General features: G+C 37.0%; 1 protein-coding gene across 1 annotated transcript in view; it reads right to left on the bottom strand.

The window, feature by feature from the left end:
• NEO1 (neogenin 1) overlaps window positions 1-27,781 on the bottom strand; it is a gene marked incomplete at its 5' end in the record, with an annotated part of 232,516 nt that overhangs the window by 167,273 nt on the left and 37,462 nt on the right. Inside the window, one exon of the mRNA XM_007949004.1 lies at window positions 3,613-3,704. Coding sequence (XP_007947195.1) covers window positions 3,613-3,704 — 92 coding nt within the window. The remainder of the gene's footprint in view (window positions 1-3,612; window positions 3,705-27,781) is intronic.

Below are 27,781 nucleotides of genomic sequence, written 5' to 3' on the forward strand. Positions count from 1 at the left end.
AAGAACCAATGTTACTAAAGGAAGAAGTTCAAGCTGCACTGAAGTAACTGCTGAAAAACAAGGTTCCAGGAATTGACAGAATACCCAATGAGGTGTTTCAACAAACAGATGCAGTGCTGGAGGTGCTTACTCATTTATGCCAAGAAATCTGGAACGCAGCTACCTGACCAATTAATTGGAAAAAATTGATATTTGTGCCTATTCCAAAGAAAAGTGATCCAACAGAATGTGAAAATTATCAAACAATACCATTAATATTGCACACAAGTAAAATCTTGCTGAAGATAATTCAAAAACGGTTGCAGCAGTATACAGATAGGGAACTTCTAGAAAGGCAAGCTGGATTCAGAAGAGGATGTGGAATGAGGGCTATCACTGCTGACGTCAGATGGATTTTGGGTGAAAGCAAAGAATATGAGAAAGATATCTACCTTTGTTTTAACAAATTATGGATAACACTGTGAGAAACATGAATTCCAAAATACTTCACTGTTCTCATGAGGAACCTGTGCACAGACCAAGAGGCTATCATTCGAACAAAATAAGGCACAGTGCCTAAGGCATTTCACTGCTAAGCAGAAGGCCAGAAGTTCAAATCCACCAGTCACTCCTTGGAAGGAGACTGGGCAATCTACTTCCATAGTATACTGCCTCAGAAACCCAAGGAGGGGTTGCTATGAGTCAGATCTGACTTGACAGCAGTGAGTTCAGTTTTCTGTTGTAATTTTTTTCCAGGGTTTAAAATCAGAAAAGATGTACATCAGGGTGATATCCTTTCACCATACTTACTCAATCTGTATGCTGAGCAAATAATCTGAGAAGCTGGCCTATATGAAGAATGCAGCATCAGGATTGGAGGAAGAACCATTAACAACCTGTGATACACAGATGACACAACATTGCTTGCTGAAATAAAGAGGAGTTGAAGCACTTACTGATGAAGATCAAAGACCACAGTCTTCAATATGGATTACACGTCAACATAAAGAAAACAAAAATCCTCACAACTGGACTAATAAGCAACATCATGATAAACTGAGAAAAGATTAAAATTGTCAGGAATTTCATTTTGCTTGGATTCACAGTCAACACCCATGGAAGCAGCTGTTAGGAAACCAGATGTCATATTACACTGGGAAAATCTGTTGTAAAAGACCTCTTTAAGTGTTTAACAGCCAAGATGTCACCTCTCCAAGACTAAAGTGTGCCTGACTTTCAAGCCACGGTATTTTCAATCACCTCATATGCATGTGTGGCATTTGACTACTAACCAGAAGATTGGTGGTTCAAACCCACTAGCCACTCCATGGAAGGAAGACTGGGCAATCTACTTCCATAAAGATTTATTGTCTAGGAAACCCAAAGGGGGTTGCTATGAGTTGGAATCAACTCGATGGCAGTGAGTTTCGTTTTGGCACATACACATGAAAGCTGGACAATGAATAAGGAAGACCAAAGAAGAGTAGATGCTTCTGAGTTGTGGTGTTGGCGAAGAATACTGAAAATACTATGGACTGCCAGAGAAATGAACAAACCTGTTCTGGAAAAAGTGCAGCCAGAACGCTCCTTGAAAGCAAAAATTGCCAGACTTTGTCTCATCTACTTTGGTCATGTTGTCAGAAGGGACCCTTCCCTGGAAAAGGACATCACGCTTGGTAAAGTAGAGGGTCAAAGAAGAAGGGGAAGACCCTCAACAAGATGGATTGACACAGTGGCTGCTACGATGGGCTCAAGCATAGAAGGACTGTGCATTGTTTTGTTCTGTTGTACACAGGGTCACTATGAGTCAGAGCTGACTTGATGACACCTAATAACAACAACAATATAAAAAGTGTAAAATAGTTAGATATACACCTAACAAGGAAAACATAAACCATTAAGAAGAAAACTATGAATCTTTACTAAAGTTTCGTATTTAGAACATGAAAGAAAATCTAAAAGAATGGGGGCCAAATATAAATCTAAGTATAAAAGAAATTCCCATTATAATGGGGGAAAAGATGCATAACTTAATAAATAACCCCCAAAACTGTGTAGCCATCTAGAAAAGAATAACGCTAAATTTATTCCTTACTCCTGATACCAAAATAAACCTCATATGTATTAAAGAAGGAATAAGGAAGATCGAAGAAGAGTTGATGCTTTTGAGTTGTGGTGTCAGCGAAGAATGCTGAAAGTACCATGGACTGCTGAAAGAATTAACAAAGCTGTCCTGGAAGAAGTACAACTAGAGTGCTCCTTGGAAGCGAGGACGGCCAGACTTCAACTCACCTACTTTGTTCATGTTGTCAGAAGGGACCATTCTCTGGAGAAGGATGTCATGCTTGGTTGGTAATGTGGAGGGTCAATGAAAGAGGCGAAGGTCCTCAACAAGATGGACTGACAGGGTGGCTGCAGCAATGGGCTCAGGTATAGTAGGGATCATGAGGATGGCACAGGACTGAGCAGAGTTTCCTTCTGTTGCATGTAAGGTCTCTATGAGTCAGAGATGACTCATTGGCACAAAACCACAACACGTATTAAAGATTTAATGGTTAAAAAAAAAAATTGTAAGACCTATAAAAGCATTGGAAGAAAACAAGTAAATTTTTTCATTATCTTAGAGAAAAGTCCAAGCATGAGACAAACTCAGAAGCCACAAAAGATAAATATACTAGACTACCGGTTTTTTTTTTTTTTTTGAGTACATAAAAAATAAAAATTATGCATGATTAAAAACCACCATAAACAGAGTAAAAAGACAAATACCAAATGTGGAATGTGACAGATAGAGGTCCAATTTCCTTAATATATTGTATAAAGTTCCAATAAATTAATAAGAAAGCAAGCTAACAACTCAATATAAAATGAGCAAGGGTATGAATAGCTGGTACACGGAAAGAAAATATACATACAATTTCTAAATATATGAAGATACTGAACCCTCAGTCATACAAGAAATATGCAAATTAAAATATCAAGATTTTTTTTTGCCTCTTAGGTTGACATGGAGGAACTCTGATGGCGCAGTGTCTAAGGCATTTGACTGCTAACCAGAAGGCTGGCAGTTCAAACCCACCAGCTGCCACTCCTCAGAAGGAAGGTTGGGCAATCTACTTACATAGTGATATCGCTTCGGAAACCCAAAAAGGGGTCACTATGAGTTGGGTCTGACTACATGACAGTGAGTTTGGTTTGATTTTGGTTTAGGTTGACATGAGTAGGAGACACAGGCATTCTCACATAGCTTGTTGCAGATATTAATTGACACTATGTTTTTTTAGGGTAATTAAGCAGTATCTACAAAAACCTAAGTTGCATGTACTCTTAGATCTAGCATTTTAACTTCTAGGAATTCATCCAATAGATATACTTGCACATTTACATACAGACATTAGGATATTCCCTGCTCATTGTTTAAAGTAGCAAAACACCAGGAATCCCAAAGTATAAGCTATTTTAATCATAATCCATTAAGACTGCTGCCTCTTCCACTCTGACTTCTCCTCATATTAGGTGGTGGTGGAGTGGCTGAAGGCATTTTTGTAATCAAGGGAAGCCAACAGGAAGTTAGGCTACAGAAACCATCAGTGAATTTAGTCAGATGTATTTACATAGTTTGCCATTCATTACTTCTGTGTATGCTTAAGCTTTTGCTAGCTGTGTCTTTATAGGATAGCTTCCAGGAATATTCTTCTTTCTCACTGTACTGACAAGGCTCAACACTGAGAAACAAAGGTACAAAGTCATATTCACATGAACATATGCTAAGGACTGAAACCAAAAGCCAAATTAGCTTTCTATTCTCTCTATAGGAAATGACTTACAAAATCTACCAAAATTTCTTAGTTGTTACCAGAGGCAGGTAAGAGGGAAGGAGAAAGGAGGACTCAATGTTTTGGGGACACTTAGCATCTGTGTCAGTGATGGAAAAATCTGGGAGCTGATAAGGATGATGGTTGAACAATATAATGAACTTAATTAATGTCACTAAATTGTACATGTGAAGACTGGTGAAACAGAAAACATTTTATTACATACATATTTACCACAATAAAAAAAACTGTCATACAAAGTCAAATAAAATACAGCTAAAACAAATACTATATAAGGAAATTAATAAAAATGTAATTTTTCCAGATTTTTCTGATGTTTGTAGTGTTTATCAGCTTTCAAAAAACTAATCTGTTGTGATTTATTTTTTCATTCTGAGTAACTATTGGTTTTGTACCTAATTTTGGTATTCATTTTCTTACACAAGGCTCCAAAATAGTTTTCACTCCAGGTCCCACAAAAGTAGGATCTGCTGCTCTTCATGACAATCTCTAGGATTGCATGTTACAGCTATTACACTATTTGTGTACACATATTTGCTTGAAAAGACATAGACTACCTCTGCGAGAACATATAAAAAATAAATGGTAGTTGCTGCTTCTGTAGAGGGAGAATGGGATAGAGGGGTGAATGTTTTACTATATTTGTTTAACCTGTACATATTATTAAAATTTTTAAAATTAAAAATAATTAAAAAATGAAGAGACATATGTACATTTGGCTGGGAAGACTTGATTTTATAAAAATGTCAATCAAGATTCCTTCAAAATTAACCCATAAATTCAATAAAATGCTGCTTAATACTCCAAAAGAATGCAGGACAAACAGGAGTGCATAAATATGAGGGGCACAAGGGGAGGGTTATAGGGTAGGGAGAGGAGGAGACTGGGTTAGGGTTGGACATGGTGAATGGGGAATGAAACTAAATGTACACATTACATTGAATGTAAAACAAGCTCTTAAAATAAAATAATAATAATAATAATAAACATTTGCTTTATATCTATCCCAATGATATATTTTCAAACATTTTCTTTACTTCCATAAAATACATTGCAATCAATGTCCTAAAACAAAAGTGTATGAACTGTTGTATAGAAAATGAAATTGCTCTGTAAAGTTTCACCCATAAAATAAAATAAAAATAAATAAATTAAAAAATACATTTATCAATAAAGAAGTAAATGTATAAAAATCATATATTATGTGTATGTATATATATACACACACACACACACACATATATATACATACACATATATTTATCATCTTGTCTTTTAATAAAAAGTTTTCCAACCCTGCTATAGAGCCACTAAAACATAATGTGGATGTATGGAACAGAGGGGAAAAAAAAGGGTTTATAGTATTATTTCATTTTATAAGAACATGAACTGGTTTATGGAATAGTTTGAAATATATAAACTAAAAGGTTAACTGCAATGCTATTTCTGGTAGGTGAGATCACAGGGGATTTTTCTTTTTTTTATTTTATAGCTTTATTTCACTTTTGTTGGGGAGTATACAATATGAAAAGAGTTCTGGTGGCGATGTGTTTAAAGCATTGGGCTGTTAACGCTAAGATCAGTAATTCAAATCCACCAGCTGCTCTGATGAGGCAGTCTGCTTCCATAAAGATTTACAGCCTTCAAAACCCCTACATAGGGTCACAATGAGTCAAAATCGATTCAATGGCAGTGGGCTTGGGTTTTGGGTTTTATACAGCATCAAATATAATCCAAAAAAGTGATTAAATTGTTATTTTTCTGATATCAATTTAAAGTGTGGAGAAATAATTTTATAATCTCATTATGAGTCTTGGAAAAAGCAAATGCAGTTCCCTGAGCAATAATATAATCAAAACCACTAAGTCATCATTAAGCTTCTGAACTACCGAATTCCTCATCTCTGAAGATGAAAAGCTTGTTCTTAAACATGTTCTTTAATTATCAAACTGCTACTGGCATATTTATTTTTCACTCCTTACCACACATGAAAATTCTCCAAGTTGGCCTAGCACAGAAAAATCTTTGTATACTTTTTCCATATGCAAATTAAAGTATACATATTCGAAAATTCCATATAGCAGCTGAAAATGAGCATTTAGAAGTTAAATAAATCACTGGATTTGCTGTTCAATACAAGCTTCAGCATTTCAATACAAATCACAATACTTGTTTTTCAAACTATCGACCCAGTGGCATACCAAATGCAGAGCAGTGGGAGAGGTCTATTCTAGTGCAGGCAATGATGAGGTGCACTGTCCATGGAGAATTTAAAAATAACACTTAAACTGATTTAAAGTTAAATCTAATTTTTCTATTATCACCAGGTACCAGCAATTCTAAACTATGTCAGTGATAAAAATATTCTTCCCTACCAGAGCTGATTACTCCCACCCCTTCACAGTTGCCTATCAATGTTTCAGAAAATCAATTTTCTAAACTATGGGAAAGGAGATGGGATGGAGTGAGACAGAAAATAGTGCATCTCACATAGTATAGATAGGTATTAATTTGTAAAACTTTTGTTTCACAGGCAGGCATACAAACATATGCATACTGGATTACAGCGTGAATGTATTTCTCACTATTTTCAGTAGTTAAAAATGTTTAAAAGCCATTGGTGGAGATTAATGACCCTAATGAAATGTATGACACTGTAGAAAGTGTACTAGACTAGGAATCGGAAGGTCTAGGCTTTTAATTCTGGCTTTGTCTTTTTTATTATTATTATTTTATTGTGCATTGGGTAGAAATTTACAGAGCAAAATTTGTTTCACATTCAACAGTTCATGCACATTTGATTTCACGGTCCCGATTACCATCCCCAACCATAACAAACTCTCTTCCCCTTCCTTCCCTGGGCTACCCTCCTTCCTGTGCCCTTCTTAACTCTTCACTCCTGTCTGTCCAGCTTTCCCTCCATCTGAACACTGCCTCTCTGGTGCCCCACGGTCAACTGCTGTAAGGGGAGTATCCCCCCTAGTGTAGATGGGTGCATCACCCCTAGGTTAGGTGTTCTGCATGTAGGTCTTTCTACTGTTGGGCTGAGAGCCAATCCTTGGGAGTGAGTCCAAGTCTAGACTCAAAAGCTAACTTGGGGCCATAGTCTTGGGGGTTCCATCAGACTCCATCCAACCAGTAATTCTGGTCATTTTTGTGTTTTTGAAGTTTGTTCCACATTTTTCCTCCCATTCTATCCAGGATCTCCAGTTCTGACTTTGCCTTCAAGTGTTTTGTGATCTTGGGGAAACTTCCTTAAAAGGATATAACATACAATTCACGTGAAAACACTTTCTGTGTTACTATTTAAAAAAAAAAATTAAGAATTAGCCAGGAATACCATATAATGTAAATGTGACTATGCAAATGGTTGTTCCTTATGAATAAAAATTGCTTGATGTTATTTCTATCATAACCATAATCAAGTTTTTGGCAAACCAAATATCAAAAAATGGCTTGTAATTCCACTACTCTAATTTTATTTTTTAGCAACCTATGAAAAAAAATTTTAAAGGAAAATGTATTTTGAGGACTTTCAGAAGCTTTACCAATCAATGGAGTAGTAACATTATCTCTACAGGGTTTCACAATAGAAAAGGGAACTGATTTTGGTTAATAGCAGTTATAAGTCAGCTACCATAACATGCACTTTATCTAGTTTATCTCTCTGAAGTCTCAAAAATGTAAAGCATATTTATACATAAAGTATTATTCTGTTACTTAATCACTGGAAATCAGCAATTATGGTTCCATCAAAAAAGTCTGAGGATAATGAATTTGGGTAATGTACCTTACGTATTATTTTCTCACTTTAACACAATGGCGTGATATGCTCTTGCAGTGAATTGCTTGATGTGGCCCTTCTAGCCACTGTCCTCCATTCTGTGGTGTTTTGTAAATCCCATTATCCATGCCTGTTTGGGGTGCTGTGGTAGTTAAGGTCAGGTATCAACTTGGCTGGGCAGCTGGTAGTAGTCATTCCCTATAATGACTGGCAATCAACTCTGTGATGGGATTTAGGTTAATTCTGTTGGGGCAACACAGGTGGAATGTATCTTGAGTCCTGCCTTGCTGGAGGGTATAATTCAAATCACCACCCTTAGCTTCCTTAAGGGTATACCTACGAATCTCCTGGGAAGATTCGCTCTCCTCTTGCTCCGGCTTTGTGTCTTGGATCATCCTCATCTCACCCCTGGATTTGGGACAGCCGCCGTCATCTGATCTGCTGATCAAGGTTCATCAAACCCCGAGAGTTGGGAGGATCTGCCAGACCTACTCACGGACCCGGGACTCGCCACCCTGCCAGCCTCCACCACTACAACGTGAGACGAACCCTTGGGTGTCTGTGAGTTCTGTGAGGCATTACAGTGAAATACAGAACCCTAAGACTGGGGAAATTATTGGGAGGAGGAGGAGTTAATGTCTGAAATGATGGAGTGGCATGGTAGTTTGGACATTTGGGACATCTTTGACCTCCATCTCATGGGGACCGGCCTTGTGCTGATCTTTCTAAGAGAAATTGTTCACGCAGCTCTAGATTTTGTAGTTCTCTTTAACCTAGAATTCAAGGCCAATGCTTCACAAATTTGGAAAGCAAAAATTCTGCAGCATTAAGGAAAATGATGCTTTTACCACTATCAATGCAATGATCAGATTTTGTAATTAGATTTTTTAGGTACTTATAATTAGATTTTTTAGGTACTTATAATTAGATGAAGACTAGTATACTAGGCAAATTTAATTATTTGTTGTAGGTACAGATCATCATAAAAGTAATACATGGACGTAAAATTATTTCAATCTATTTGTAAATTACAGACATAGAAAATATTCACAGCACATTTGACATTATTTCTTTGCCTCTTCAAGAGAATTCCAAATAGCTATATTCAAAAAATTTTCACATCCTGGTAAGGAAGAGATGACAAAAAGCTAAAATTCAACTATTTCTAGAGATGCATAATTAGTGTTGTCTGTCTTCTCAGTCATCTTGGTAGATGTATAGTGGTATCTCTATGTGGTTTTAATTTGCAGTTCTCTGAATATTATTGGCCAGGATGTGAAGCAACCAGAACTCCCATACATTATTGGTAGGAATATAAACTGGTACCACCATTACTCAGAAACACTACTCAATAATAAAAACGCAACAAAATGGATGAATCTCAAACATACTATGCTACATAAAAGATTGTGTATGTATACATGTGTATTTGTGTATGTACATATGTGTGTACATATACACACATATACTACATGATTCCATTTATATGAAGCTTTGGAACAGGAAAAACAAATCTATGGTGAAAAAAATAAGAAGAGTAGATGCTTCTGTTTATTTAGAATCTATTTGTAAATTACAGACAAATTAGAAGTAATTAGAAGATTTACTAAGAAGACCCATGAAGGAGCTTTCTGCAATAATAGTTTCTATGACTTCACCGGGGTTTTGGTTACACAGAAATCTGTATTTGTTGGAACTCAAAAACAGCACATGTAAGATTTTTGCATTACATTATATAGAAAGTTTCCTTTAAAAATAAAGAAGGACCATAAACAAAATATTAAAGTCTAGTCAATGAGATGAATGCTGAAGTATCTGGGGGTGCCTCAAATTTATTCTGGAATGCATTAAAAAATTAATTGGATCGATGGAAGTATAGAGTTGACAGATCTGCGATACAACAATTACAGTAAAATGTTACTCGTAGACTCTAAATGGTGGGTGTTTGATGCAAAATTATTTCAACTTTTTATTTATTATGAAAATTTTCTAATACACAGAAATGCTGGGGAAAAAAATAAATTTTTTCCATTAGGAAAAAAGTATCCTTCACCACTCCTGCATTCTTTTCACTGGACTAAAAATCTCAAAAGAAAAGAAGAATAAAGCACTACTACTCCTTTGAAAAACAGCTGACAGAAAAAAAAAATACTATATAAAAAACAGATATGGATGACAAAGATTGGCATTTTGCCAAGTGATTCTCTGATTAGAAAATGGAACACTGAGTTTACCCATTGGTTATTTCTCAGGATTCCAAAATTCACAAGCCAGGTCTGTCCATGTAAAATTCTACTTTAAAACTATGTGGAGAATCAATTTAGGCTTGTGATCATTATTAAATTAGATCTTTCACATAGAAATTCCTCAAATATTTCAAACTGTTTTGACTGAATATTCATTTCTGATTCATAATGTGATGTCAAGAGAATTCAAGAAATAAATTCACCTGTTAAAAACTTCAAGTGTCATTTTTCCCTCCCGTTTGCAGAATAAGAATCACCCAAATCAAATGAACCAGAATGAGACACAGAGATATAGTTGGCATACAATAGTGCAACTGTTATCATCCTGTGCTAGAAATGTCTAATCACTTCTCTGTATCACCTGCTGAACCCTTGAGGACCCAAAGCCAAAGCCCTCCCAAATGGCGGGAAAGCAGAGAAAAAGTCAGTGGGGAGCAAGGACAGAGCAAGGAAGCAGAGGCAGGGATCCAGGTAAGGCCGGGGACCCAGGCCATACCCCTCCCAAGCAGCAGGAAAGAGGCAGGGATCTATGTAAGTGGAGGGTGGGGAGGGTGGGGAGGTTTTGAACAGTTAAGGGAGATAAACTTGTCTGTCAGTTTGTCCTACTGTGGTGGCTGTTGCTGTGAGGCTTGAGGCTGTGCCACCGGTGTCTCAAACCCAGAAGGGTTGCACGTGGTGCACAGATTTCAACAGCTTACAGACTGAGATAGACTAGGAAGGAGGAGGAGGCCAACCACTTCTCAAATAATTAGCCAGGGAAAACCTTATGAATAGCAGAGAAACACTATCTGATACATTACTGTGCAACTTTATCAATAGCCCAGAAACACTGTCCGATACAGTGCAGGAGGATAAGCCACTTAGGTCTCTCAAAATAGGACCAGGAAAGAGCTGCATCATCAGAGTAGAACCAGCCTTAATGATATGGATAAGGTAAAGCTTTTGAGACCTCCATTGGCTGACGTGGCACCACTCAAATTGAGAAGAAACAGCTGCAAACATCCGTTAATAACTGGAACGTGGAATGAACGAACCATGAATCTAGGAAAATTGGAAGTTGTCAAAAATGAAATGGAGCACATAAAGATTGATATCCTGGGCATTAGTGAGCTGAAATAGACTTGTTTTGGCCAGTTTGAATCAGACCACCAGGTGGTCTACTATGCCAGGAATGACAATATGAAGAGGAATGGCGTGGTGTTCATCATCACAAAGGATGTTTCAAGATCTGTCCTGAAGTACAACACTGTCAGTGACAGGATAATATCCATACGCCTACAAGGAAGACCTGTTAATATGACTATTATTCAAATTTATGCACCAACTATCAAAGCCAAAAATGAGGAAATTGAAGATTTTTATCAGCTTCTGCAGTCTGAAATTGACTGAATATGCAATCAGGATATGTTAATTATCACTGGTGACTGGAATGCAAAAGTTGGAAACAAAGAATCACCAGTAGCTGGAAAATTTGGTCTTGGTGACAAATGATGCTGGAAACTGCATGACAGAATTTTGCAAGACCAATGAGTTATTCATTGCAAATACCTTTTTTCAACAACACAAACATGGACTTCACCCAGATGGAATACACAGGACTCAAGACTGACTACATCTGTGGTAAGAGGCGATGGAAAAGCTCAGTATCTTCAGCCAAAGCCAGGCCAGGAGCTGAGAACTGATCATCAACTGCTCATACGCAAGTTCAACTTGAAGTTAAAGACAGTTAAAACAAGTCCACGAGAGCCAAAATATGATCTTGAATAATCCCTCCTGAATTTTGTTGTTGTTATGTGCCGTGGAGTTGGACCCGACTCATAGTGACCCCTCCATGGGTTTCCGAGGCAGCATCACTATGGAAGTAGATTGCCCAACCTTCCTTCCCAGCTCCTGAATTTAGAGACCATCTAAAGAATAGTTTTGGCAGAAAAAAAATAAGTAAAATTGATAACTACTAAAAATCTCAACCCTAAGATATTTCTCTGGACAAAAAGACCAATACATTCCTGGAAGTCCCTGGGTGGTGCAAATGGTCAATGCATTTGGCTGCTACCCAAAAGGTTGGAGCACCTCAGAAGAAAGGCCTGGCTATCCAAAAAAAATCAGCCACAGAGTTCAATTCCACTCTGACACACATGGGGTCAGAGTTCACCTGACAGTAACTCATGAGATAGAATTGACTGGACAGTAACTAATGGTCTACCATTACAAATGGAATTGGAAAAAAGCAAAATAAAGATTCATTTATCTTTTTGGCAGTTATTCTTAGAACTTCTATCACCATCCTAGGCATTAAGTGGACAGAAAAAATGAGAGTAACTATGCTGTACTGACAGAGATCTGGAAGCACAGTGGTTAAAGCAGTCAGCTGCTAACCAAAAGGTCAGTTGTTCGAACCCACCAGCTACTTCATGGCAGAAAGATGTGGTAGTCTGCTTCCATAAAGATTACAGACTTGGAAATTGTATGGGAAAGTTCTACTCTGTCCTAAAGGATCACCATGAGTCAGAATCAACTCAACAGCAGTGGGTTTGGTTTGGATGCTATACTGAGATAAGATATTTCTGTTAAGGCCTAACAAGGTAAGATCTAACTCTTGTATGTAAACTGGGTTTACTTAAAAGTACCATCAATAAACATTTATGGTTAAGGCTGGGAGCGGAGGAAAGGAGAAGAAATCTGCAACCAAGAAGAAATCTGCTCTAGACATTCATCCCACTAGGAGATTCTCTTTCCAGTGCCCATTTTGGAGTTTCTTAGTTTAATTAACTTACAGCCTTGGAAACCTTACAGGGTAGTTCAATTCTGTCCTATAGGGTTGCTATGAGTTGAAATCGACTTGATGGCTTTGAGTTTGGTTTATTCGTTTTTGTTTTAATGGCAATATGGCTAAAATTACTAAACTTCTTCCTGCCATGGATCTCTGCACCAAATCTGGTGAGTCTGATAGCACCCCTTGAAGAAAAAGGAACATTAATTAATAAAAGAATAATAAGCATTATATGGAATACATTCCCTCAAAAAGGCTGAATACGTAACAAATTCAAGGAAAGACAGTCAAAACTAATGAACAGGAGACCCAGAGTGGGCTAGTTTAAGAAAAACTTGAAATTCTGAGGTCAAGATAGATAACCTAGGAAGTACAGTATTGCCAAGGATGATAGCCAAACCGTCTTATTTATTTCTGGGCTGGAAGAGGCATGCATTTGCCCTCATATTGCAATTATTATGTTCTATAAATAAAAATATATATTTTGTCCAATCTACTCTCCTAGTCAAAGAGGAACCCAGCACACATAGATCTAGGTGGAAACCTAAGAAGGGGATGGGAAACAAAGAAGAGTGTGAATGGCCTGGCACACAGACCACAAAACAAGGAGCCAAAGGCTGTCGGATGGTTGATGGTATGTGACAAAACCAAATGAATGTCATCTGAGAAGTTATTCCAAATGAGCCAAGGAGGAAACAGAATCCATGTAAGTAGGCAAAGAAAGAATTCAAGGAAAACAAAATCAAGTGATTTAGACAGAAAGGAAAAGTTCTTTGAACCCCAGAGAGGCATATTTATGACTCCCTGGTAGCATAGTGCCTAAGGCACTTCACTGCTAACCAGAAGGCTGGCGGTTCAAACCACCAGCCACTCCTCGGAAGGAAGGTGGAGCAATCTACTTCCATAGTGATATGGCCTCAGAAACCCAAGGAGGGGTCACTATGAGTCAGGTCCTACTCGATGGCACATAACAACACCACAACCACAATGTACCAGGCACTGTATTAGGCAATTTCCTCACAGTATCACCACAAAGAAGGCATTCTTACACCCATTTTACAAATAAGAAAAACAGAGGCTCAAGTAAGTTATCAATTTGCCAAGATCACAAAGCCAGAAATTGGAAAACAAAGGCATGCTTCCAAAAACATATCTACCATATTCCTTCTACAAGGTTAAGTGTTGCTCTCTTAGTAGTTTTTAGAAACCAGGGATCAATTTCTACACCATCATCCTTGCTTATCTGTCTCATAAAACTTTCTTCTAATTGGAGTAATTATGGCAACAAACAAATCACAACAGAGTTGAGTTCCTCCCATGTTGCATCTTGCTTAATGAACAGACAGCAAACAGGCACAATCTTCAGGCATGTGAATGGCTCCCTATTCTGCAACATTTTCATACAGTCAGAAAACACGCATCTGTATTCCACATAAACCTGGGTTCTAACCTAACGCTGTATTTCATGTGCATATTCCTGGTCTTTTCTAGAATACCTGCAAGTTCTCTTCTGAAGGTGGTTAGTTACCATGGAAATCAGGTTACTGTGGTTCAGAATAAATTTACATAACTATGAGAAAATTATTTCAAGCTGGTAAAATATAGAATTTATCTGAAGTTAACATGACCACTGATGTGATAAAAATCTAAGAAAAAATGCAAACCAACTCAAAATGATTTGAGTCCCAATATAGGATCATAAAACAACTACAAAGAATTTTCTAACTTACAGTGGCTTAAAAGTGGAAAGTTTATAAAGTGAAATTCTGAAATATTCTTAGACACAGATAACATACTATAAAAATTTATTATAATCTATTATTCAACATCTTATCCAGAGGTAGGAAGAGTATGTTCTTTGTTGCTGTTGTTGTTAAAGCTTACAGCACCTGGTACTTCCAGATAGTCTCCATCTCCAAAATATGTAGATATTTGGCATTAAACTGACAGATAAAATGAGAGTAACTGTGCTATACTGTAGAAGCTCTGGTAGGGTAGTGCCTAAGGCACTTGACTGCTAACCAGAAGGCTGGCGGTTCAAACCCACCAGCCACTCCTCAGAAGGAAAGTTGGGCCTACTTCTGTAGTGATACTGCCTCGGAAACCCAAGTAGGGGTCACTATGAGTCAGGTCCGACTTGACGGCACAAAACAACAACAACAACATGCTATGCTGAAGGAGATCTGCTGGCCCAGTGGTTAAAGCAGTCAGCTGCTAACCAAAGGTCATTGGTTTAAACCCACCAGCTACTTCATGGCAGAAAGATATGGCAGTCTGCTTCCATGAAGACTGTTGTTATTGTTATATGCCATCGAGTTGGACTCGACTCATAGCGACCCCTCCTTGGGTTTCCAAGGCAGTATCACTACGGAAGTAGATTGTTCCACCTTCCTTCCGAGGAGTGGCTGGTGGGTTTGAACCGCCAGCCTTCTGGTTAGCAGTCAAGTGCCTTAGGGACAGGGACTATGCTACCAAAGCTCCAGGATTACAGCCTTGGAAATCCTATGGGGCAGTTCTATTCTGTCGTAAAGGATCACTATGAGTCAGAATCCAAAATCTCTCCTCTCCCAAATACGTAGATATGACAGCCAGGTGGAGGAAAGCTCATCACTAATGGTTTTTTGTTTTTTTTTTTTTAAGTTTACATTTGTATATGGAAAGCATCAAAAGGTCAACAATGGCAATTAATAAAGATGATCAAGCACTATTTATAAATGTGCAAATAAAGGTAGAATATTACCTCAATTTTATGTATAAGTTAGGGTAATGGTTCATCTTTCTTCAGAAGATTATAAAGAAAGAAAAAACTATTTTACATTAGAAGTCTGTGAAAAATAAGGTGTAAAATAAAAATGAATAACAAAGTAATGATAGACATCAAATCACTTGGCTTGTCACATTTAACAATTTTAATTAAAAGTTTCATTCATATATTCAACAACTATTTGCTGATAATCTACAGTGATAAAATGATTAAGACCATTCCCTGTTGATGAAGATCCCGTTTAGTAGCAGAGGTATGGCATACATGCAAATCAGGTTAAATACTACTGGTAAAAATGGAATAGTTTTAAGACAATACTTATAACTCAGGGTGAGAGGATTGTTAAGAAAAGCTTCACAGAGGGGTCAGTCGAACCAGAAGGAATATCAGAAAATTGTAACTGGAGGTGAGGGGCTGCAGGGGAACAAAGCTGTCAAACATAGTATATTCAGCTAAATGAAGTTTGGTAAAGATGACTCCATCTCCATCCAGGTTAGGTGAAAGAGTGCCAGGAGTTTATTTGATTGATCTTTATAACAACCCATTAAACTGATAAAGAAACCAAGACACAGGTAAGTAAAAACTTGGTTCACAAAACTCAGTGATGAGTCTGAGCCTGGAACCCTGGCACACTGGGTCCAAAGGTGCTCTTAAACACTTCTCCTTGGTGCTTCTCCAGCTAACACTGAAAGAGTTGCTGTGACTGGTCTGGGTTTGCCTTTACCCTGATGGCAAGAGAACTGAAAAGTCTAATTAATGACAGCAGAGCATGAATGATCATGAGGTAAAGGAAGTGAAATCATGAAGAAGACTGAGAAAAGAAACAGATCAATGTCTCAATTGGGGTAGAGATCAGATAGAAGAGTAGAATAATATAATGACATTAGGCTGTGGCTAGAGAGAAAGATGGTGGAGCTTAAAAATTCAATGGTAGATTAATTAACGTGTATGCACAAAGTCAACGGAATAGCTCATTTAGAAATGTTTCAATATATCCAACAAAAATATAAATGGAAAAATTTCTCCTTTTTTAAGGGAGTGGGGAGAGATGTGTGTCACTAACTATTATGAATGTTTTAAGATAAAAGGAAAAATACCTGTTTAAAAAAAAAAAAGAAAAGAAACACATGACCCATTTTAAGTGTTATCCACAATTTGAGATGACAGGAAATACACGATGGGCTAATTCACGTCACAGCGTGTGTAGAAATCCCAGGAGTTAATGATAAAACAATAAATCTGAAATATTTAACAGATGAAGAATGAACTCATAACCTTTTCTGCATTAACACTCACTATGGCATTTCCTGTAGCTGTAACTTCTTAAAAAATAACAGAAATCCAACAGGTACTACTATATATACACACCCAACTATTTTTTCATTAACTGCTTTTCCCATCACCCAACCATTAACCACCAGAAAAAAAAAAAAAAAAAAAGTACTTTCGGTTATGGGATAAGGTTCAAAACAAAATTTTCCAAATATGTTTTTGTACATAATGACTTCTTATCCGTAAACAATAAAAAAGAAAAGAAGGCATGTGACACACATTAACAGTACAGCCTGAATTACTGACTTCCACCCAAATTAAGACATACAACATTAACACACCAAAAGCTCTCACTATGCAAATTCAGTCACTAATCTCTCCTATCCAAAAGTAATCACTATCCTGATTTCTAAAACCATACATTAATTTTTCAACTTTATAAAAAATAATACAGCATGTATTATTTTGTGTCTGATTCTTTTCTTTCAAAGTTGTTTATGAGATTTATCCATGTTGAATGTAGCAGTGGGCTGTCAATGTTCATTCCTGATTTTACGCCACTGTATGACTAGAGCACAATATTGTTTGAATTGTTTCCAGTTTTTAGTGAATAAAACTGGCAAGAACATTATCGTGCATGTCTTCTGGTGCATATGTTTATACATTTATACATTTTTTTATGAGAATACTGCTAGGAGTACAATTGCTGTAACAGAATATGTTTGTGTGTGGTTTTTGTAGGTTGTGTCAAACAGGATACTAAAGTAATTGTATCAATTCATACTCCTTCCAGCAGCATATTATCCTTCTCATAGTTCCCCATCCTAACCAACTTTAATTTTAGCCGTTCTGGTGGAGTACAGTGGTAGTTCACTGTGGTTAATCTGTATTTCTCTGAAGACTGTTAATGATCTTTTAAATGTTTAGTAACTACTTAAACATATTTTTCTGTGAGGTACCTGTTCAAGTTTGTTGCCCATTTTCTATTGGTTTATCTCTTTTTACCTTATTGCTCTGTACAGTTCTTTACAGAGTCTACATCGGGGTTGGCAAACTTTTTCTGTAAAGGGCCAAATAGCAAATATTCTAGGCTATGTGAGCCATGTGCTCTCAGTCACAATTTCTCAACTACTCCTCTCTTGTAGCATGAACACTAGTATAGTCAATACATAAACGAATGAGTATGACTGTATGTAAATAAAACATCATTTACAAATAATGAAATCTGAATTTCATAAAATGTTCATGTGTCACAAAATATTCTTCTTCTTTGGAGTTTTTTCAACTATTTTAAAATGTAAAGAACATCTAGACAGAAGATCAGTAAGTAAACAAAGGACTTGAACAACACTCTAAATCAACTCAACCTAACAGACATAAACAGAACTTCCTCCAACAACAACAGAATACCTCTTCAGCTCCAATGCACAGGGCTCCTTCACCAGGATCAATCATCTAACAGGTAACAAAACACATCTCAATAGATTTTAAAAGATTCAAACCAGGAGTTTATTGAATTTATCTTAAAAGGGTATCTCCTCCAACCACAACAGAATGAAACCTGAAATCACTAACAGAAGGAAAACAGGTAATCTTGCTAATGTGTAGAGATTAAACTACAGACTATTAAACAGCCAACGAGTCAAAGAAAAAATCTCAAAGGAAATTAGAAAATACTTAGAGATGAATGAAAATGAAAGCACAACGTACCAAAACTTAAGGGATGCAGTGAAGGCAGTGCTCAGAGGGAAATTTACAGCTGTAAATGCCTATATCAAAAAAAAAAAAAGAAAATCTCAAATCAATAACCTAACTTTACATCTTGAGAAATTAGAAAAAGAAGCTATCAGATGGAAGGTCTTATATAAAGGTTAGACCAGAAACAAATGAAATAGAGAACTGAAAAATAACAGGGAGAATTAATAAAACCAAAAATTGGTTCTTTGAAAAAAATCAATAAAATGATCAAACCTTTAAGCTAAGCTGACAAGAAAAATGAGAAAAGAAACTAATAAATAAAAGCAGAAATGAAAGTGAGGACATAATTACTGACTCTGAATAAATAAAAAAGGATTACAAGAGAATACTAGAGCAATTGTATGCCAAAAAAATTAGATAATCCAGATGAAATGGACAAATTACTAAAAACATGCAAACTACATAACCTGACTCAAGAGGAAACAGAAAATCTCAACAAACATAATATTAACAAGTGAAGAAATCGAATCAGTAATCAAAAGCCTTCCCACAGAGAAAAGTCTTGCAGACAGCTTCCCTAGGGAATTCTACCAAACATGTGAAGAATTAATACCAATCCTATTCAAACTCTTCTGAAAACCGGAAAGCAAGGAAACACTTACTAACCCATTTAGTGAGGCCAGTATTAGCCTGATACCAGATAAAAATGTTAAAGGCAAGCCACAGACCAACATCCCTTATGAATACAGATGCAAAAATCTTCAACAACAACAAAAAAAAAAACCTAGCAAACCTAATCTAACAGCATATTAAAAACCATTATACACCATGATCAAGAGGGGTTTACCCAAGGAATGTAAGGATGGTTAAACATAGGAAACGAATCAATGTAACACACCATATTAATAGAAGGAAGAAAAACAATAGCATGATCATCATAGTTGATACAAAAAAGGGTATTTAACAATCTCTTTCATGATAAAAACACTCATCAAAGTAGGAATAGAAGAAAAATTCCTCAATATGATGAGGGGTATTTATGAAAAGCCCACAGCTAAAATCATACTCAGAGCCCTGGTGGCTCAGTGGTTAAAGCACTTGGCTACTAACTGAAAGGTCAGTGGTTCAAACCCACTAGCTGTTCCATGGGAAAGAGCTGTAGCCTTTTGCTTCTGTAAAGATTACAGCCTTGGAAACCCTATGGGGCAGTTCTACCCTGTCCTTTAGGGTTGATACTAGTCAGAATCAACTTGATGGCAATGGGTATACTTTTTCAGTTAATATCATACTCAATGAGAAAAGACTGAAACCTTTCCCTCTAAGATCTGGAACAAGGCATGGATGCCTGCTTTTACCACTGTACTGAAGTTCTAGAAAGAGCAAGGAGGCAAAATAAAAGAAATAAAAGACATCTTAATTGAAGGAAAGAAGTAAAACTATCTCTATTTGCAGATGACACAATCTTGTATACGGAGAATCCCGAAGAAAGCTACTAGAGCTAATAAATCAATTTAGCAAAGTTGCAAGGTACCAAAACAACACACAAAAATTAGTGGTGTTTCTATACACCAGTGATGAATAGTTGAAAAGGAAATTAAGAACTTGATTTATAGCATCTAATAGACTAAAAAAACTCAGGAATAAATTTACCCAGAGAGGTAAAAAAAACAGGAGGTACACTAAAAACTACAAAACATCGCTAAAAGAAACTGAAACAGACCTAAGTAAATGGAAAGACATCCCTTGTTTATAGACTGAAAGACTTAATTGTTAAAACATCAAAACTGCCGAAAGTGATCTACAGTTTCAAAACAATTCCTACCAAAATTCTAACAGCCTTTTTTGCATGTATGGAAAAGCTAGTCCTCAAATTCATATGGAATCATAAAGGTCTTGATTCATGATGAGCCCATGTATTACAGATTAGAACTGAGGTCCATGGGATTTCCTTGGCTGTGATCTTTATGGAAGCAGATCACCAGCCAGGCCTTTCTTCTGTGATGCCTCCAACCTTAAGGTTAGAAAATGAGCGCAAACTGTTTGCACTGCCTAAGAACCTTTCATACTCACTAGGATGGCTAATTTCCAAAAAACGGAAAACAACAAGAGTTGGTAAGAATGTGAAAAAATTGAAACCCTCATGTATTGCTGGTGGGAACATAAAATAGTACAGCTACCGTGCAAAACAGTTTGATGGGTCTTCAAAAAGTTAAACATAGAAGTAACATAAGAACCAGCAATCCCATTCCTACGTGTATATCTTAAAGAATTGAAAGCAGAGACTCAAACCAATGACATTAGTCACAATAGTCAAAATGTGGTTAACAACCCAAGTGGCCATCAACAAATGAATGAACAAAGATGTTGTATATATACAGCGACAAAGCAAACCGAAGTTCTGTTACATTTTTCAACACAGATGAACCTGGAAATCATCGTGCTGAGTGAAACAAATCAGAAACAAAAGGACAAATCCCACCAGTTCAGTCATGGCCAATGAAGCAAAATTAGAATGATAACCAAAACAGGAAAATTGTATGTCACAGCCCTGAAATGGAAGACTCAGAAAAGACATGGTGAGCTCCTTCAGGAGCCTGAGGTAGGAGACTGGATCACTGCCAGTACTGGTGACACATATTTAAAGTGGCACAGTCAGCCACCATCTTTAAGCAGGGAATTGCTATTTCTGACTCTGCCATTCAAAAGATCTGGTTGCTCACTTGGAGGGAGATCTATGTTAGAGATCCTGGATAGAGTAGGAGAACAATGTGGAACAAAACTCAAAATCATTTTTTAAAAAAAAGGACCAGGTTTGCTTGTCTGAGAGAGGCTGATAGAACTACTGAGACTATGGCCCCTACATGCCCTTTAGATCTGGTATTGAACACACTCCTGTGGCTTCCAGACAAACAAAAGACAGGCATATGAGCTGAACATTTATAATAGGCAGATACAACTCCTTGGAGAGATCAATCATGGGAGAACAGAAGGGCTGTGTATGCACAGAGAGACAGCTCAGGGGGCAGGAGTGCATGGGAGGGAAGGACACAGGGAAGAGGTAACTATTGGAAGGAAGTGAGAGGGGAGCTGTTGCTCTGTGGTAAACTGTAGTCAATGTCATGAGACAAAGTATATGTGAGCTGCTGTATGGAAAGTGAATTTGCTCTGTAAACTTTCACCCAAATCACAATAAAATTTTTTTAAAAAAAGATTTGGTTGCTATGTAACATGCAGTAGTACACGCTGTCCTTGTTTCTAAGACAGAAATTAAGTTTCTAGTAGGGTGTCAATCTGTAATTTTCCCTGTTCCAGTAATCATTCCAGTTCATCCACATTTTACAAATTCGGATCCAATCTGGTTTTGCTTCATCAGCCATAACTGAACCAGGAAGAAACTGTATGAAGTCCTGCAAATACTATGCAAACTGATTTATATAAAACATCAGGAGCTCTGGTGGCACTGTGGTTAAAGCACTGGGCTGCTAACCAAAAGGTCGGCGGTTTGAACCCACTAGCCACTCTGCAGGAGAAAGATGAGGCAGTCTGCTTCCATAAAGATTATAGCCTTGGAAACCCTGTGGGCAGTTCTACTGTCCCATAAGGTCACACAATCAGTCGAAATCATTTTGATAGTAGTGGGTTTTGGTTTTTGGTTCGTATAAAGTATCCAGAATAGGTATACACTGACATAAGTTTATGTTACTACAGGCTGTGGGGTATGAAGGGGATGGGGAATTAATTGTACCAAGTTTCTGTTTAGGGGGATGAAAAGCAGTTAAATGTGGACAGTGGTGACTGTAAGGTGAATGCAATTAAAGTTACTGAATTGTACACTTAAGTATGGTTAAAATGGCAAATATTTTGTTATATATATTTTATCACAATAAGAAATTTTAAGTAAAAAACAAAAAAGAAAGGAAATAATGACAAGATCAAAAATTAATGAAATATAAAACAGAATCAGGAAAGCCAAACGCGGGTTCTTTTTAAAGAAGAAGAAAGAAAAAAAAACACTGATAAAACACCTAGCAAGATGTATATATGTATGTTGTTGTTGTTGTTGTTATGTTTCGTCGAGTCGGCCCGAGTCATAACGACCCCTCCTGGGTTGCTGAGGCAGTAACAATATGGAAGTAGGTTGCCCAACCTTCCTTCTGGGAGTGGCTGGTGGGTTTGAACTGCCAGCCTTCTGGTTAGCAGTCAAGTGCCTTAGGCATTTATTTAGACAAGGGGCCAGCAGGCACATCCAGCCCACTGCTTGTTTTTGTACAACTTTGAAGATAAAAATCATTATTTTATATATGTTATGTTTTTGCTTATTTGTATTATGAAACTTCTTAGCAGATGGAAAAACTGAAAGACCAGTACAATGAGCAACTGTACAATATACAATAGACTTCACTACCTAGGCTGAAAATTGCTAACATTTTTCATATTAGCTTTATTTACATATAATTAAGTATACGCTTTTTCTGCAACATTTGAAAGTAAATTGTAGATATCATACTTCACCTCCAAATCTTCCTGCATATATCTGAAAAGGAAAGTCTCCTTTGCAACCATAATGCCATTCTTATACCTAAGAAATTAATAATAATTGTTATATTATCTAATATTAGTTCCATATTCAATTTCCCCAGTTGTCCTAAGAGTATCTTTCATAACTATTTTTTTAATCAAATTTTTTTTTACTCAAAATTCAGCCAACTACATTGTAGTTGGGTTTATGTTTCATTAATCTCCTTTAATCTAGAAGATCCCCCACCACTACACATACATACTTTTTTTCAGAATGACTTTAACTCTTCTTTGTTTTATATAATTTTATTGTGGTAAAATACATATAACAACAACAAAAAAAAAACCCTACCTTTTTGACCAGTTTAAGTATACAATTCAATGACATTAATTATATTCATCATGTCATGCTACTGTGGGTTCCAAGTTCTCTACATCCTCACCACCACTTGTTATTTTCTATTAGCTATCCTAGTGGGTGTGAGGAGTCTTTTAGTGGTGCAAACAGTTAACATAGTTGGCTGCTAACTGGAAAGGTAGCAGTTCCAGAGATGCCTTGGAAGAAAGGTCTGGAGATCTACTTCCAAAAAAAAAAACCTGACATAATAATCCAATGGATCACAGTCCTACTCTGTCACACATGGAGTTTTCATGAGTCAGAATCAACTCAACAGGTGTTTCTAGTGGGTATGAAGCACTATTTCACTGCGGTTTGATTTGCATTTCTCTAACAGGGAGCTCTAGCCACTCCTCGGAAGGAAGGTTGGGCGATCCTACTTCCATAGTGATACTGCCTCGGAAACCCAAGGAGGGGTCGCTATGAGTCGGGGCCGACTCGATGGCACATAACAACAACAACAACAATAGGGAGCTCTGGTAGCATAGTGCCTAAGGCACTTGACTGCTAACCAGATGGCAGTTCAAACCCACCAACCACTCCTTGGAAGGAAGGCTGGGCAATCTACTTCCGTAGTGATACTACCTCGAAAACCCAAGGAGGGGTCGCTATGAGTCGGGTCCGACTTGATGGCACATAACAACAACAATAACAATAGTTAATAAGAAGCTCTGGTGGCACAGGGGTTAAGGCATTTGGCTGCTAGCCAAAAGGTTGGCAGTTCAAAGCCATCAGCCGCTCTGCAGGAGAACAATAAGGCAGTCTGTGTCTGCAAAGATTTACAGCCTTGGAAACTCTATGGGGCAGTTCTCCCCTCTCCTATAGGGTTGCTAAGTCGCAATCTACTCAGTGACAGAGGGTTTGATTTGGTTTTAGGAATGGTTAAAGACACTGAGTTTTTTTCATGTGCTTATTGGCCTTTTTTTTTTGACAAATATTTATTCAAGTCCTTTGCTCATGTTTTAACTGGGCTACCAAATACTTTATCCCATGCTGTAGGCTGTCTCTTCACTTTCCTGATAAAGTCTTTTGATGAACAAAAGTTTCTAATTTTGATAAGTCTAATTTATCTATTCTATCTTTTGTTTCTTGTGTTTTTCACATAATATCTAAGAATCCACTGCCAACAGCTATGTCTCAAAGTACTACCCTTGTTTTCCTCTAATAGTTTTATATCTCATATTTAAGTTATTTAGTCATTCTGAGTTAATTTTCAAATATGGTGTGGGATATGGGTCCAATTTCATCCTTCTTCATGTGGAGATCTTCTGGACCAGGCACTACTACTGACGAAACTATTCTTTTCCCATTAAATGAACTGGGCACCCTTATCAAAATTCAGTAGGGCTCTGGTAGTGCAGTGGTTAAGGCATTTGGCTGCTAGCTAAAAGGTCAGTGATTTGAACCCACTAGGCACTTAGTGGAAGAAAGATGAGGTGGTCTACTTCAGTAAAGATTTACAGCCTTGGAAACCCAATGGGGTTGCTGAGTTGGAATTGACTCAATGGCAGTGAGTTGGGTTGGTGTTTTTTTTTTTTTTTTTTTTCTTTCCCTAATAGATGATAGACCTACTTCCACTGGTCTATATACCCTGGTGGTGCAATGGTTAGGCACTTAGCTGCTAACTGAAAGATTAGTGGTTTGAATCCACTCAGCAGCTTCACAGGAGAAAGACCTAGAGATCTGCTCCCATAAAATTATAGCCTAGCTAGACACACACACAGAAAGAGATTGTTGTTGTTGTTGTTATTTGCTGTCGAGTCGGCCCTGACTCATAGCGACCCCTCCTTGGGTTTCCGAGGCAGTATCACTACGGAAGTAGGATTGCCCAACCTTCCTTCCGAGGAGTGGATGGTGGGTTTGAACTGCCAGCCTTCTGGTTAGCAGTCAAGTGCCTTAAGCACTATGCTACCAGAGATTAGAGCCTATAAATCTCTATGGGGCAGTTCTACTCTGTCACAAGGGGTCCCTATGAGTTGAAACACCTTGATGGTACAACAACACACTAGTACCAAACTGTTTTGAGTACTGTGGCTTTATAGTACAGTTTGAAATCAGAGTGTCTAAGTCCTCCTACTTTGTTCTTCCTTTTCAAGATTGCTTTGGCCATTAGAGACTGCTTGTAATTCTTTTATTTTCTTTGAGTTTCATTTGCTATTCTTTGTGTAGCTTCTTGAGATGGTTATTTAAATCACTAAGTTTTTGGCCTTCCTTCTTTTCTAATCTAACATATGCACTGAAGGTTATAAATTACCCTCTAAGCATCTCCTAAGTTTTGACAGGTCATATCTTTACTAGTTCAGACAATTTTCTGATTTTCATTATCACTTCTCTTCTCACTCATGAATTATTTCAAAGTGATTTACTTAATTTCCAAACATTTGGAGATGTTTAAGATATCTTTCCTTCCCACTCCCTACCCCAAGTTATTTTTTTATAATTAATTACAACCTTAATTCCACAATGGTCAAATCTATAAACTTTATTTGAAATTTACTAAGATTTACTTTATGATCAGTATATGGTACATTTTGGTAAATGTTTCATGGTTACTTATGAAAAACACTTGTTGCCATCAAGTCAATTCCATGTCGACTCATGGCAACCCCATGTGTCACTGAGTAGAACTGTTCCATAGGCTTTTCCAGGCTATAATTTTAATGGAAGCAGATAGCTAAGTCTTTTTACTGAGGTTTGAACCATCAACTTTTAGGATAGTTGAGTGCAAACCATTTACGCTACCTAGGGATCCTTATTATAAAAAATAAGGTTCATTTATTTATATGGTACAGTCATATAAAAGTCAATTAGGTAAAGTCAGTGAATTGTGTTGTTCAATTATGCTGTATAAATATTGTTTGAGGTTTTATTTTGCTTTTGTTTGTCTGTCTCATTTGGTCTGCATTTTCTACCAGTTACTGAAGTAATATTAAAACCTATCACTGTAACTGTATCTTTGTCTAGTTCTCCTTGTAGTTGACAGTTTTTGCTTTTTCCATTTTGAAATTATGTTATGAAATACATTATGAATTTAGAATGGTTGTATTTTCCTGGTAAGTTAATTTTTACCACTATGAAATGTCCCTCTTTATCACTAGTAATATATCTTCTGGCATTAAAGTTTACTTTGCCTTATATCTATACTAACTTTCTCCCAGTTAGTTTTTGCATGGTTTATCTTTTTCCAGCTTTTTAATTTTCCATTTATCTGTATCCTTAAATTTAAGACACATCTTGTACAAATAATGCATGTTTGGGTTTCTCATAAATCAACACCAGATGTATTCTAATTCATACTCCTTTGTCGAGGATCTGCTCTTTGTCTCTGGAAGCATTTAGAAGTTTTCTTTGATATTATCTGTCACTGTAATAGGTTCAAGGGTGGGTTTTCCCTCCTCTTTTCTATTTAGAAGCCTATAAGACTTTTCAGTCTAAGGTCTTCCATCAATCAGTCTTTAATGTGAAGAAATTTACCTTATTTCTTTAAATATTTTCTCTTCCCTTTTTATTTCTCTCCTCTAGGAATCCTATTAAGGAGCTCTGGTGGTGCTGTGGTTAAGGTATGGAGCTGTTAACCAAAAGGTAAGCAGTTCAAACCCACCAGCCACTTCACAGGAGGAAGATGAGGCAATTTACTTCGGTAAAGACTTAACAGTCTTGGAAACCCGATGGGGGTCGCTATAAGTTGGAATTGACTCGATGGCAGTAGGTTTGGGAGAACTTCTATATATCTGGAACGGAGCCCCTCTACATCTAACTTTCATACTTCTCAGCTTTCGTTCTATGTGTCCTTTCTCCTTATAATTTATTTCTGCTTCTCAAAGAGTTCTTCAATCTGATTTTCCAGCTCATCAATTTGTTCACTAAGCTTAGCATTTTTGTTTTTATGTTTCTTTATTCTTGTAAGATATTGTTAGTATTCCCTTTTATCTCCCAAAATATATTTATCATGATTATTTTTAATTTTTGATCAATCTTTACCAGTAAGTCTCCATCAGATGATATATATTATTCACTTAGTTGTCTTTCTTTTATGGTAACTGTACTACACAGAGGGCTCGTTTGGCTGTGACTAATGTTCCTCTGGGGTTCAAGCCACTCTGTCTGGTAAAATGCATGGTGAAAGGGTTAAAGGCCAGGTTCCAGCCAGATGGACTTAATGGGAGCAAGTAAGCCCCGGAGCAAAGAGCCCAGGGACCTCAGGACCACTGTTCACTCCTTACTGAGCAATGCAGACAACTCCTCTATCAGGGTTTTACTGTTGAATCTTAGGGAGAAAATCACTGGAAATAGGCAGTCTTCCTAGGTTGAAACTTTCCAATCTGAAAGTCTAGAGGAAGTAGGGCATTCTGAGACAAGAAAGCAGAATGGAACCTTCCAGATTTCCCAGACAACACTTTTCTCCACACTACTAATCAAATATACTATACTACTGTTTACTACTACTAAAACTGACAACAACTAATCTCAACTCTTAACCATATTCTAATTACTATTCTTTTTTTTTTTTTTTTTTT

The sequence above is a fragment of the Orycteropus afer genome, unplaced genomic scaffold (genome assembly GCF_000298275.1).
Source record: "Orycteropus afer afer isolate SDZICR_OR568_19922 unplaced genomic scaffold, OryAfe1.0 scaffold00233, whole genome shotgun sequence".
Taxonomy (NCBI): domain Eukaryota; kingdom Metazoa; phylum Chordata; class Mammalia; order Tubulidentata; family Orycteropodidae; genus Orycteropus; species Orycteropus afer.